The sequence below is a fragment of the Rhinolophus sinicus genome, chromosome 17 (assembly GCF_057876585.1).
Source record: "Rhinolophus sinicus isolate RSI-liver-muscle chromosome 17, RSI-T2T, whole genome shotgun sequence".
Classification (NCBI taxonomy): Eukaryota; Metazoa; Chordata; class Mammalia; order Chiroptera; family Rhinolophidae; genus Rhinolophus; species Rhinolophus sinicus.
In genome coordinates, this window is record NC_142517.1 from 164,050,001 (window position 1) to 164,063,458 (window position 13,458).

The 13,458-nt window shown below is 53.4% G+C and overlaps 1 protein-coding gene across 2 annotated transcripts in view; it reads right to left on the reverse strand.

The window, feature by feature from the left end:
* EVX2 (even-skipped homeobox 2) overlaps window positions 1-7,248 on the reverse strand; it is an 8,785-nt gene extending 1,537 nt beyond the window's left edge. The window contains exons 1-4 of one of the 2 annotated variants that reach the window (XM_088794006.1): window positions 6,127-7,248; window positions 4,311-5,176; window positions 3,120-3,391; window positions 1-1,833 (exon numbers count right to left, since the gene is read on the reverse strand). The exon at window positions 1-1,833 is cut by the window's left edge and continues 1,537 nt beyond it. In XM_088794006.1, coding sequence (XP_088650132.1) covers window positions 1,114-1,833; window positions 3,120-3,391; window positions 4,311-4,737 — 1,419 coding nt within the window. In that variant the 5' untranslated portion in view covers window positions 4,738-5,176; window positions 6,127-7,248 and the 3' untranslated portion in view covers window positions 1-1,113. Of the gene's footprint in view, window positions 1,834-3,119; window positions 3,392-4,310; window positions 5,349-6,126 lie in introns of both variants that reach the window. The other variant, XM_019739284.3, reaches the window with a different exon arrangement.
* Between the last annotated feature and the right edge of the window lie 6,210 nt (window positions 7,249-13,458).

Here is a 13,458-nt window from a genome sequence, read left to right on the forward strand (position 1 = left end):
CATTTTACCAGAGGAATAGGAAAGCGAGGAGGGAAAGAAGTGAGGAGAAGAGAGTTCGAACCCAGAAAGTGTCTAAGGAAATGCTACAGGATAATAGCAGGTATCTAGAGATTCAAGTATTTCCCAGATGGAGTGGAACCCGGTAGTTGAAACACTGAACTGAAAACGCTTCCGCAAATACTCCAACGATCTGTTCATCTTGCCCTCCCCTTCCCTTCGTTTCCCTTTCCTTTCCTGGCCAGCTTGTGGCAACCTCATTAGCCATAACATTTTGCATAAAATATACAAGACGCCTCCATCCCAAACCAAAAATCGAGAACGGTGGTGGGCCAAGAGAGAGGAGGCGAGACGACTACGCAGTCCCACCTCCGCTTTGTCCTTCCCAGGGAAGGCGGCCACAGACCCACTGGCCTCGCTCCCGCACGCAGTAAACAATCTCAGAAACACACCCGCAGCTGCCCGCGCTCTCCATCCGCCCTCTTGGCCTTCTCCTCAGACCTCCATTCTTCCGCTCTCCTCGGACAGGGCCCCTAACAAGCTCAGGCTGAGAGAAAAATTGCCACCTCCCCTCACCCTCGTTTAAAGAAAAAAGGTGGAAGAAAAGGAGCAGCATCAGGAAGCTCAGGGGTGACTTTCCCTCCCGCACAAAGCACTAGCCCTTCTCTTTGTTGTGGATCTCGGTTGCTTCTGGCCACGTGGTTCAGACGAGTAACCCGGCCCTGAGGGCTTACAGCCAGGGCCCCAGACTCCAAAAGAGTGATTTGGGGGCGAGAGGGTTGTCTTCAGAGAGACTAAGAGCTCAGGACAGAGGCAGGAAGCAGGGCCTGGGCGGCGGGAAACATACTTAGAGAAAGGGAGGCGGGTGGGTAGCAAATACAAAAATAGAAATAATTTGGGGGGACGTCCGCCGGGCTTTCGCGACAGCTTTCTCCCGCCCCCCAATGCCGGCAGGTTCCCTTCGGCCTCTCGCGCCCGGGGCGCCCCCTGGCGGCAGCTTTAGCAGCGGGCAGCGCGCAGAGGGCACGTGGGCACACAAAGGGCGCGAGGGGCGCTCCGGGGACTCCCCGGCACACTCCGAACGGTGGGCACGGCCCCCTGGCGGTGGCGACGTAGTTATCTGGTGAGCGGCGCCTCGTCCCTCTGATCAGGCGGGCTCACGGCGGTCTTGCTAAGCACAGCGGCTGAGTAGGGCAGGAAGCCGCTCTCTGAGCGCGGCGCCGCGGCGCTACAGCCGAAGTCTGAGCCCCCGGCGGACCCCGCGCCGCCGCCACCACCCCCGCCGCCCCCACCGCCCCCGCGAGACCCCAGGGCGGCAGCGGCTGCTGCTGCGGCGGCTGCCGCAGATTGACTGCTGTGACAACTGAGGCACGAGCAGGGCGCGGAGCCGCCGCTGGGGGGCGCCCCGGCGGCCGCGGCGGAAGAGGCCGCAGCCGCCGCAGCTGCTGCAGCCGCGGCGGCCGAGGCCGCGCTGTTAAGCCCTGCGGCGGCCGCAGGCGTCTGGTAGAGGCCGGGGTGTCGGAAGCTGCACAGTAGCTCCGGCCGCGAGTAAGGGTGCGAGAGGGCGCGGAAGGTGTCCAGAGGACGGATGGAAGTGGCGAAGGGCGAAGAGGCCGCGGCCGCTGCTCCGGAGGCCGCAGCGGCCGCGGCCGCAGCAGTGACGCCCACGTGCGGGTAGTAGTGCAGGGGCACGTGCGAGTGGAAGGGGTAGGGCAGGCTTCCGGTGGCGGCCGCGTGCGTCATCATGTAGGTGTAGAAGCTGGGGTCTGCCGGGTGCGGCCACGACATGGCCAGGCGCTGCCGTTTGTCCTTCATGCGCCGGTTCTGGAACCACACCTGCGGGAAGAGCCGCGCGGGTGCCCGAGTTAGGAAGGGCCAAGAGGCCCTAGCCCGCGCCCCGAGCCTCCAGGTCCCTCCCGGACCTCTGGAAGACCTGGCCTACTCCCCTCTGAGCGGGCCCAACTCCCATTCCCCTCTGCTCTCCCAGCTGGCACAGTGTGGGCACACCCTTCTCATCGAAGAGAGACTTCTCCCTTGTGTCCGACTGCTGCGGCCGCTCGGGCTTGTGCTCCCTTACTTTTTGCAGCGTTTTTTCGTCCCAACCCCACCTTTCCCCTCCTTCCCGCCACCCACCGGTATCCGGCCTTGCTGAGTACCGGTTTCTCAATCCCAGGATTTGCACAGGGATTCTAGGCCGCCTTTGAAGAGAGGCTGCGGCGGCAGCTTTTATAAACGGTCACCGCGCTAGGTGTTGCTTCTCTGAGCTGCAAGGACCTGCTCCGAGGAACACGGGTCCGATTTTGATATCGAAGGGATGATTTTGTTGGAATCATTGGCCTCAAATGAGAGGCGGAAGTTACATCCTCTTAAATTGGGTAGGGGACATTTCTACTCCTCTCAACCCAGTATCTAATGAAGACATCATTCGTCACAACTCTAAATTAAAGAAAGCCTGAACAAACCGAAGGGAGACTTCCACACCCTTCCCCTATCCTATGTAGTTTCCTCTTTTCTTTTTCTAGAGTGTCGGATTCTCGGTAAAGTGTTCACCAAGTCGCCCAACGTCCCATCTCTCCCTCCCGGACGTATAATAAAATTAATTGCCTAAAAATATATAAATAAGGATAATTTCGCTGCGTCCCCCCCCCCCGAGGTTGCCCTTTACCCGTTGCCCGGGAGTAAAATGGTTAGGAAACTACTATCAGCCCAATCGATTTTAAAAATACAGTATCCTTTTCTTCGTGTTGTAACGATTTATGTGAAAATAAATCTCCAAGATCAAGAGCAAACGAAAAGTTTCACGTCTGGTTCGTACCAGAGGAACAAAGACGAGCTGGCTCTGCCGCCAAGGGGAAAATGGGGCCTTGGATATGGGTTAGGGGCACCTGGGCACAGGCTAGTGTTTGCTGCATTGGCTCCACCATTCCGGGACCTTCCCAGGTCAGCGAGGCCGGCCAACTCTTCGGATTTGGCAGCTGAGAAATAAATATGCCAATTCCTTCGGTGTCTCTCCCCTGCGGGTTTTCAGGCCCCAGCTAAATCTAGCCACCCAGAAAGGAGAAACAAAAATCAACCCAGACACCCCTAGGGAGGCTAGAACAGGCGCGCGCTGGAATCGATACCTTGATGGTGGTTTCGGGCAGGTTGAGCGCAGCCGCCAGCTCGCACCGGCGGGGCCGCGATACATAGTTCTCCCGGTAGAACTCCTTCTCCAGGCGCGCTATCTGTTCGCGGGTGAACGCGGTACGGTAGCGCCGCACCTGATCGGCGCCAGAGCCGGAGCCGCCCAGCGCCGCGCCCCCGCCGCCGCTGCCGCCGCCTCCATGCAGGCTGCCGAGGCCAGAGCCGGAAGCAGACGTCGTGGTGCCAGCGGCTGAACCGCTCTCCGCGTACCCTGGCAAACAAACGGCCGACAGCGCATGAGTCACTGTAGGGCCGAGATCCCCGCTCTGGAGCTGCGCGCGGATGGGGGAAGCCGGGCGAGGAAGACGAGGCATTGCCTGAATTGATGGGGTCTGTCATGCTTACAAATTGCTGCCGTTAATGAAATCAATAAAGTTTGGAGAGCACTTCATAAGCAAATAATAGAAACTCAATTAGGGTGGTTTTTAAAAAATAATAATTGTAAAATTTCAATTCTGGAGGAGAATTGACCAAGGGAAAATGCCTACATCTAGGCACAGTTTGGGAAGTGCTGGGTTTGCCATGGTCTGGAGCCCACAGAGCAGCTCGCTTTCTGTACGGCCTCTAACCTTTCTTTGACAGTCTTTTGGGTTTGTTTAAAATTTTAAGATTCGAAAGTCAGCAACTGCTCAAACCGGAACCACTAGGGAGTGGACTCTACTTTTCAACTTTCTCCCGCTGACCCAAGCAGGTCTCCCAAAGGCACCGGGAGAGGCTCCCTCCGACTTACTCAGAGTGACCCCTCCACTCGGCCTTGGGGGCTCAGAGGCAGCGGAGTTTAGAGCAGCTGCCTAGGGCACTCTTCCCCTAGCGCGACTCAGCGGCTGGCTAGAGGCCGGTCGGCTCGCACCGGCTTTTAGAGCTGCTCGCAGAAACATTTTCTCGGACTCAGAAGCGAGGGGCAGGCCGGCGGGCGGGCCTGGAGCCCCAGGCCTGCGCCTTTCTGGGAAACTCAAAGATCAGAGCTAGAGAGCACAGTCCCCCGCATGCTTCCTGCCCCTCCTGAGCCAGCTCCTTACAACTTGCTGGCGGAGGGTGGGAGAGGGGCAAAAGCACCAGGAACGGCCGGCAGCGGCCTCAGAGGAACAGGGAGGAGGGACTGGAGAGCGCGGCGCGGGCGGCTCCGTTACCTTTGCCATTGTTTTCCTTGAGCGGCGCGGCGCCGAGGCCGCCGGGGGAACGCAGCGCCGAGCAGCCCACCTCCACGTCGCTGCTCATGTCCGCCTCTGGGGCCGCCTCTGAATAATGACCCGGCTTTTTGCGTCCCTCCGCCGCAGAAGCGATTTCGGAGGAGACGGTGCTTTCGCTGCCCGAGTGCTGCAGGTTGAACAAAGTGTCTATTTCGAATTTGCCCTTGGCTGGGAGGTCTCCAAGAGCGCTGTGCAGGGGGGCGGACGGCAGGCGCGGGCTGAGGCGAGCCGGGTGCTGCGAATTTTCCAGGGCCTCGAGTACAGCATTGCCAGCCGAGTCGGACAAATTGGAGAACCTCTTGCCGGCGGTGGGGCTGTGCAGCCCTCTCTCCATCAGAATCATCTCTTTTCTTATTCTTTCCATCATCTCAGCTTTCTAAAAAATGTCACAGTGGCCAGGCTGTCCCGTCCTAATGATGGGCTGCGCCTAGGGCTAATTCTCATTCAGCCCCAGCGAGCGCCTCTAAATATTATTATCTCTTTTGGAGGGAGGCGGAAAAATTGTGGGATGCCAGAGCGAGGGAATGACTGGTCAAAATGACCCATACATCCTTCCGAGCCCGAGATGTCATTCATCAAAAAGTAGCACTCGCTCGTCATTAAGGTACGAATGACGCCGTTCGAATAATCATTTATTGTAACAGGTTTATAAGCAAATAAATACACGCTCCTGTCAGTGGGTAATGAAGGCGGCTTCGGAGCAGACAAATAGATCCAGGTAGGAGGCGAGAAGAGACAAGAAGTGAGGAGGAAGGCTCCGATCCTTTGCCCGCTCAGAGCCGGTTCTGCTCGCCCGGGGGTTTGGCCTCGGGGGTGAAATTGACAGTCTGATTAATAGAGCGCTCCGCGGCACATTTCCCCCTTCATTTAGGGGCATCATTACGCTCTCAGTTTGCTGGGTTGCCCCTTAGGTCCTAATCATACAGCGCCTTCCTCATTTTTCCTCGGACACAGATACGTGTTAAATAATAGATAATGCTTTGATTTTCCAGAGTAGATCGTCGGGAAGGTTTAAAAAAAAAAAAAAAAAAAAAAAACATTTACAAGCGGGAGGGGGGAGAGGGGGGACAAGGGGGAGGATGTAGGAAGAGTTGCGTAAGGAGAAGACCTTGCGCTCCTGTCTAGATTACTTATCTTTTGAATTTCAGAACCAAGCGTGTATTTTATTTAACAAATAGGACGCCGATTTCTCTCTCTCCCCCACTTCTTCGCCTCAGCCTGGCTGTTCCCACCTCGGGGGGAGGGGGGGAGAGAGAGAGAGAGAGAGAGAGAGAGAGAGAGAGATCTCGTAGACTTTTGAAAGCAGTTTACTACTACGTGGCTGGGGAGGTGTGTTAGGCCCGCGCCTCCAAACGGAAATCATTAGGTCCTCCCTGATTTTTTAACACCGTTTGCAGAGTAAGTTCTGAACTTGAAGTCCCGGGTTTTTTACTTTTATAATCTTGCTGATGGATAGCCTTCTCGCCTACGCATTTTCCCTGGGGGAAATGAACTCTGCTGGACGATTTCATAGCAGAATTCGACAGCTAACTTTAAACACAGACGCGATTTACAGCACCATATGGGCCGCCCCAAATCCACTTTGTACCTTGCCAGCTTTCCCCCTCCCTCATCGAATCAAATTCTTTGTGGTAAAGTTGCCGGATTTCGAGGTCAAACGGGGCAAAGAAGAGAGCCTCCTTCCCCTACCATCCCGCTGCGCTCCCTTCCCCACTCAGCTCTTCTCTCCCTCCCTTCGCCCACCTCAGCCCCTTACCTGTGTCCCCGGGTATTCCCCGCGCTGAGTCCAGACGCGGAGAGTCTCGGACCAGCCTTGCTGGTGCTGCTCACGGCCTGAGCTTGGCGGCTGAGCCTCTTGGCGATAACTTTGATGGTCATAATAACGCCGGTGGCAACCATTTTAACGAAGATCAATCTTTATTGAAGGCCGTTGCACGTTTCCTCCCGCGTTTGAGCCCCACCCTGCCCTGACCCCCCAATGTACTGTGCAGGTCCGCAGGCCAGCAGCCCAAGGGGAGAGATCCGCGGCTACCAGTGGGGACAAAAGAAGATTGGAAAACGGACACGGAGGGCGGCCTGCGAGCCTCCGAAGCGGCCGAGAGACCCTGGCAATCTGGACGCTGAGCGCGGGTCCTGCATCCCCGCCTCAGCAGCACCAACCCATACCCCAACCCAGGCCCCCCCTTTCCTCCCTGCCGCCACACCCAGCACATCGGGGTGTGTTAGGGGCAAACTCCAGATCTATTTGTCCATCTCTCTGTTGGCGCTTTCCTTTTAACCTTGGACCCGTTGGGGGCGCGTCAGGAATGTAAGGGGAGGCGAGGTGTGAAGTATATTTATATACATTTATATACATAGTCAATGCCAAAAGTTTCTCTCCTTTTCCCCTCGGCGCCAACTTATTTCAACAACGCGAGCTTTGCTTAGAAAATCAATTCCACCGCTGTAAGGTAATAAATGGAATTCTCCCCCAAGGTGAGAAATGAAAAGCTGGATAGGCACGCAGTGGCTGGGGAGGTGAGGAGCGGGAACGCGAAGAGGGCTTTGGGAACCAGGCGGAGGACTGGATACGATGTACACCTCCGCCTCTGCCCCACAGGCTACCCAACTCCGAGCACTACGAGCCCTTATCACGCCGGCTTTCCTGCCATTCACGAGGTCAGAGCTCAGCCTCGCTGTGGATGCCCCCACCTCTCCCTCCCTGCTCCAGAGCCCAGGAACCCAGCTCCACCACCCTTGGCAGGCCGCGCCCATCCGAGGAGAGTCGCTGTCCCAGGAACCTGGAAAGGGACCCCTCTCCCAGTTCCACCTGCTTTGGGGGCTGAATGGGATATCTCGGTCCAGGCTCGGGTCAGGGGGTGAGGGCTGGGGGTGGCCAGGCCCCGGCGGGGGGGTGGGTTTGGGCGGAGGCGCGACCTGGGCGGAAGTCGCGGATGCCTTTATTGCTGTCGTTTGGCGCCCCCGTCTGTTTTCCTCACGGTTTCGGCGGCTCTGAGCCGCCTTCAATCGCGAAAGCGGCCGCTGGACTCTGCGGTGCGGATGGCGACCCTTTCTTCCTTCATCCAGCCAGTGAGTCTCCCACTTCCTATCTTTCTCTGGGACCCCGCACCTCTGGTCCCAAAGCCTGCGCCAAACCGTACCTCATTCTGTTGAAAAGGGAAAACACTATTTCTCGGCGACACCTTCATTCATTAGTGGTTTTGAAAACTATTTTGCACCTTTTAAATAACAGTGATATTTTGTATTCTAGAATGTTTATTATGAGAAGTACCTTCGAGACCCTGTCGGGGAAACTACTCACAGTAGAAGGCACCTAATATTTTTCGCTACACTACATTTAGCAATGTTTCATGGGAGGCAGTGAAGAGTCCATTACAATATTAAATGCCCCTTAATTTATTTAGACTCCACACCTACTAGTAGTTGTAATATTGGTTAACTTACATATTTATTCTGAAATTACAGGTGCGTTTTACATATAGTATCAAGTCTAAAGCTCACAGCAACTCTAGAAATCAATTGTATTACCCCTTTCTCAGAGATGAGAAACCTTCCACACAGAGAGGTGGGAGGATTTGCTCCCGATTTAAACTTATCTCTGATAATATCCAAATTATAAAGTATTTAAAAGTTTGGGGCAACATTTTTGCTTGGTTTTATGATTTTACATATGTCTTCTTTTTAAGTTCAGGCCTACCTCAAAGACATTGAGCCTGTGCAGGGTAGTGAGATTAACACAGTTTTGTTGGTGTTTATTAATGAAATGCCCAAACCGTGCCCCTCTCCTAGAAAGTCGACGCTGAGACTGGGATCAGGCCTGTCAAATGTCCCCGTTTTTTAGACATAGCTTTTGGGTCATCAAGGCCTCTTACCCACTACGAAGGTACAGGACAATAAAACAGGTCAAGTGTCCACTCCATATGGTTTGACAGGAATTTTTAAGATACATGGGGGGCGGGTGAGAGTTAGGGAAGCATTTTCTCCAAATGGACTGAAAAGCACTTTTTGCTCAAAAAAGAGGAATCACATGAAAGAGGCCTAATTTTCTTGTTGTTGTTAGGCCTTCAGACTAAATATTTGTTTCTTGAGCAGCAGCGGGTCCTCCACTTTAGGCTTTCCACTGAAGGTAATAAAAATGTGTCCCGCTGCCAAAGGGGAGGGGCGCCGAGTCCACCGAGGACTGGCTCCCATTTTCCCGCAGAAGGCTCAGGAACAAGGGGGAACAAAACCTTGCGGGCCCGCTTTGGGACGCAAGCTCGCTGAATGACTGGGGCCTCTGAGTGTGGTGGCGCCGCTGGACAGCTAGAGCCTGGTTCTCTGACACCCAGGAACATTTTCTTTTGGCTAAGTGCGGTCCCCACCGTTTGGAAGTTTCGGTTTATAAGGGAAGACGCTGGTTTGGGGACTACAGGCCGGACTCTGTACTGGCAGCTTTTTGCTGCCATCCCTGGCAGGCCAGCCTGGAGCTCTCCTGTCTCTCCCGGGTCCTCTGGCTGCTTCTATTTCTCCTCTCCCTTCCCTCTACAATCCCGCGCCCCTTGAGGGACGGCTATGGATGGAGGGTCAGGGGTAATTTCTCCCTGAACTCTGGGGCAACCCAGACATGCCATACCGTTTGCCGGAAGCTCCTGCACCCTGAGACGCGACAGGAAAACTTGCAGGGACATCTAGTGCCAGGCCTGGGGAACTGCGCGCCGCCGATCCGGGAAGCAAAGCCTGACCACTTGTCCCTTCCCCTCCTTCCCTGCGCCCCTCTGATCCTCCACCCCCGCCCGCCCCTTAGTGGTTAGGCATTTCCCTAACCTTCATTCCTTTGCCCTGTAGGTAACCACACGTGGATTCTCCATAGAGACAGCGGGCTGTGGAGAGAGAGAGAGAGAGAGAGAGAGAGAGAGAGAGAGAGAGAGAGAGAGAGAGAGAGAGATCCCTTCATCCTAAAGGGCAGAGTGAGCACTTTCTGGACCTCAGTTAATAATGACATTGCTAGACAAGTGTATTCCCAGGGTAATCCCACACCTTGAGACGTTGGTCAAAACAGCAGAAAATTGCGTGTCCCAGCTTTTGTTTTGCGAAGAAAGCAACAAGTCTCGGGATCCCCAGGCTCTGGGTCCACCCTCCAGCGCCCCCATTTGCAGTGAGATTAGTGCTTCTCTGAGAAAGAAGACTTTCACTGTGTATAATTCCTGCCAGGACTGGAGGAGTTCTCTCCATCCCAAACAAGGGCCAGCTGCCCTGTGGGAAGCAAACCTAGTTTCACCAAATAATGCTTAAGGTATGGAGAGTGTTTTGTTGTTGTTGTTGTTGTTGTTGCAAACAAATTTACATTTAATAAAGCTTAGTTGCATTGTTAAATCCAAATGGAATAAATCTCAGACATAGAAAGTGCTCAACTCAGGATTCCACTGTTTGGCTTTTGCTTGAGACCACTTTATTCACCTTAGGTTTTTTCGTTTGTTTGTTTTTTTAAATCCTTTTGATATTTCCAGCCTGAGTGAAACTGAGTATTGTCTGCAGAGGAAAGATTAGTTCCAAAGTTGGCAGGACACAGACTTGGTTCAGAACACTGTCCAGCCAGATCCACTGAATTTAAGTCTTTACTTTGGAATTAAGACTATTTCTACACTGATTTTTTTTCGCTTCTTGCAAGATAATTAGGAGGGTGTACTGTACTTCTTGGTGTGGCCATCAAGAATGACACTTTCAAAGGAGTCCCCAGGACTCCACTCTGATAGGACCTGGCAATTGTTGTCCTAGCCCTAATGGTCACCGATTATGTGGTAATTGAGCTCACTGCTGTCTTGGCAAGCAGAGAAACTTGTGTTTTTCAATAAACCTAAATTGCAGCCTGCATCTGCCCATTCCCCAACCCATGATAGAGACGTGCTCCGAAAGATCATCTACAAGGAAGAAAAGAGAATGTGACATTCAGGGCATCACCGATTCCCAAAAAGGGCGTTTATGGAGGAAAAGGAAGGAGGGGAGCAAGTAATGGGAGAAGAGAGCAGAGTTGATTTGCCTCTCCTTCTGGCAGAGTGGGGCTTTGGACAAAGAAGGGCCATCCTGAGTTTCTCACCAAAATCAGAAAAGGTGGCAAAACTAGTTTCACAGAATAACATATCAGTGTTTGGAGACATTTATGCTTTCAAAAGATTTTCATTTAACAAAGACTATTTCTGTTGTTAAAGCCTCAACCTAACACACCCACACACACACAGGTATCAGTCTGTGCTCCTGGACAGTTTAAGAAAATTATTCCTAATAAGTTGAAACCTGAAATCATCTCGGACACAGGATACACAAGCTAAATGAAATGTTTCTGCAAATTCAGCCTCAAAATTCCTCCCCTAACTACCTCTCTTGTAAACTATGTGTCTTATTAGTTCATAAAAAGAGCAGCCCTGACTTTGCCTGGTACTCAACCACAGCTCTATAATCCAATAACAGCAGCTGCCCTGGGGTGCTGGGTTTAGGGGCCCTCATAAGGTCCAGTCAGAGCCTCTTTCCTAAGGGGTATCCCCTCCCCCAAGGCCAGGACCTGGAAGGCTATACTCAAAGGTTCCGGGCAGGATAGCAAGAGGCAATGCTCCTCCTTATTGTTCAAAGCCTCCCGGGTGTCTGAACACCACTGAGGTTGGGCAGACAAACCCCAAGTCCTATGAGAGAGTCCCACAGGGCAACTGGAAGCAAGACCACCACTGAGAAATGTCTTTCAAACAGAGCATTAATTCAGACTTTCCTCCCAGTCCTGCAGAACGTAATGTGTTGCATGGATAATTAAGTCAAAACGGCTGTCTGAAAACAGCAAAACTTGACAAGTTCCTCCTTCCTATCTTAATTTCATTTTTTTAAAGCATATAATTAGTCAGTCATTAAAAGGTATTTCTCAAGTAGAAAATCGCACAGAAGTCCCAGGGCACAAAATCACAGGGATATGTAGTTTTAAGAGACTGAACATTCGTTGGTTCCAATGATGCCTTAGAAATATTTCAACGAATTTTTTTTGAGGTCACAGAAAAGAATTTAGAAGTATCTTCATGTTTTCCCTCTCTGAGAAAAAGGGAGACAAAGGAAAAATAAGAGCATTTCAGAGAAGCAGCATCCCATGATTGGTTTGGCACTAAAAGTGTTAGGTAAAGAGAACCCAACCATACTCTTCTAAAAAGTCAGTAACTCTATCACCTGGCCCTGGCTGGCATTTTTTTTTTAATGCCGATGCAGCTTCCATTGCTAACTTTTGCCTTCTCTCAAGTAGCCAAAATTGTTCCCATCAGCAAATGTCTATTCTCTATGATTTTCTGCGAAGGCTTGGGCTCCTCCTGTCTCAAATTTGATCATGAACATGTCTAGGACTTCAAAAAGGTCAAACAAATTCTCCTGCTTTTTCCTTTCCAGCACCCCTCTCATAACTTTCCCTTTATTTGAGCCTTTTATGGTTACTGGGTTTTGCATGTCAACACTCCCGACACCAGCAGCCCACCCTGCAATGCCAGGCCAGGCCCAGGAGGGCCTCCCAGCTCTTTTTCTCTACCCCATCCAGATCCTGTCTTGGGCCCAGAAACAGTGTGGCTAGGTGACCAGCTGGCCTCACCAATCACAGGCACAGGAAAGGGATTTTCTTGGAGATAGGCCCGGCCTGGGGTGTTGATGCTACAGAAATGGGTTCACTCTGAGGGTTCCAGCACCCACCCCAGAACCCTCAGCTAATGGAAGGTAATGTCACTCCCAAAGTGGAGCCTCAGATTCACTGCAGGACTCACACCGGCTCCTCATTGATGGCTGAGATGGAGGATAGTAGACTGGGGCTCTGTGACTGAGGAATGGAACGGAGGGATGAAGAGGGGTCAGGGCTGGGATCCTGACACCCTGGCGGGGTTGTCGGGAGCCGGCTCTACCCTCTCTAAGTCAGACCCCGTTGCTCTGGGCTGCTCCTATCACATGTCCCAACTTTGCTTGGGAAAAAACAAAACAAAACAAAAACGCCCTCTTAATTTGTCCCTTTCAGTTCTCTGAAGTTGGCAGCTTGGAAAAGAAAGCGAAACAAAGGTCCCTGGGAAAGTGAAGTTTTCAATTAATTGGTGTGAATAACGGGCGGGGTGGGTAGTGGCTGCAAAATGCAAGAGGCCCGTCGGCTGCAGGCGAGGCGCAGAAGTTTTGCGGCGGGCAGCGGAATGGCTTTCACCCGGCGCCCCCAATTGGGTCTTTCTGCGCGCGCGGGGAGGCTGCGTCAGGCCTGGGGAGCCCAGCATGGGAGACGACTCCCGGCTGGCCTGAGTGTAAAGACGAATAGCGTGGACCAGGCATCGAGTCGTTTTTGCTGAGGAAGATCGTCAGGTTCTTGCGCCGAGGCCCGTTCTTTTCATCTACTTGACTTATTTGTAAGTCTCTGTGCCTGGCCCAAGGGCGCTTCTTGGGCATTTTCCCGGCGGACAACGTGTGTATGAGGGTCTGCTCCAATTGGTCTTAATTCGGAGGATCCCCTGGAATAACATGCGTGAAAGCCTTTGCCCCGTAGCAAAGACTGGAAAATTAGCTCCCTCGGGTTTGAGGTCTAGATCAGCTAATCGGAGAGATTAAGCAACAAAATCAAAAATCGGTCTGTTTTCACATCATTCTGACCATCTTTGTCGTTCGCCTCATTTAATTGTGCAGTTTGGGGAGCCAAGGAGAGGTGGCAAAAACAGCCTTGGCGGAGACAAGGCGCAGGCCTCCGCGCCCGCCTCAGTCACAAACAGGGCCTAGGATGGTTGGTCGCGCAATCAGCTCGTGGGGGTGGCTGCAGCGCAAACGCCAGGGTCCCCGGGAGGGCGGGAAGGGGCGGTGGGCTGCACAAGGGATTGGGGAGGGCTGGGGGCCGGGGTGGGTGGGTGGGTCCAGCGGGGCCGGGGCCAGGAGCCAGGCTCTCCCGCGCCCCCACCCCCACGTGTCCTCGCGCAGCCAATGGCACAGCCCCGAGAGGGAGTCCTCGGGGAGGGAGGCGGCCCCCCGACCGGCCCAGGCCCCCTCCCAACCTGAACTTCGTTTTTATAAACGTCCCGCGATGAGCTAACCTGTTGGAGGGCGGGCGGGCGGGCGGGAGGCGGGAGGCTCG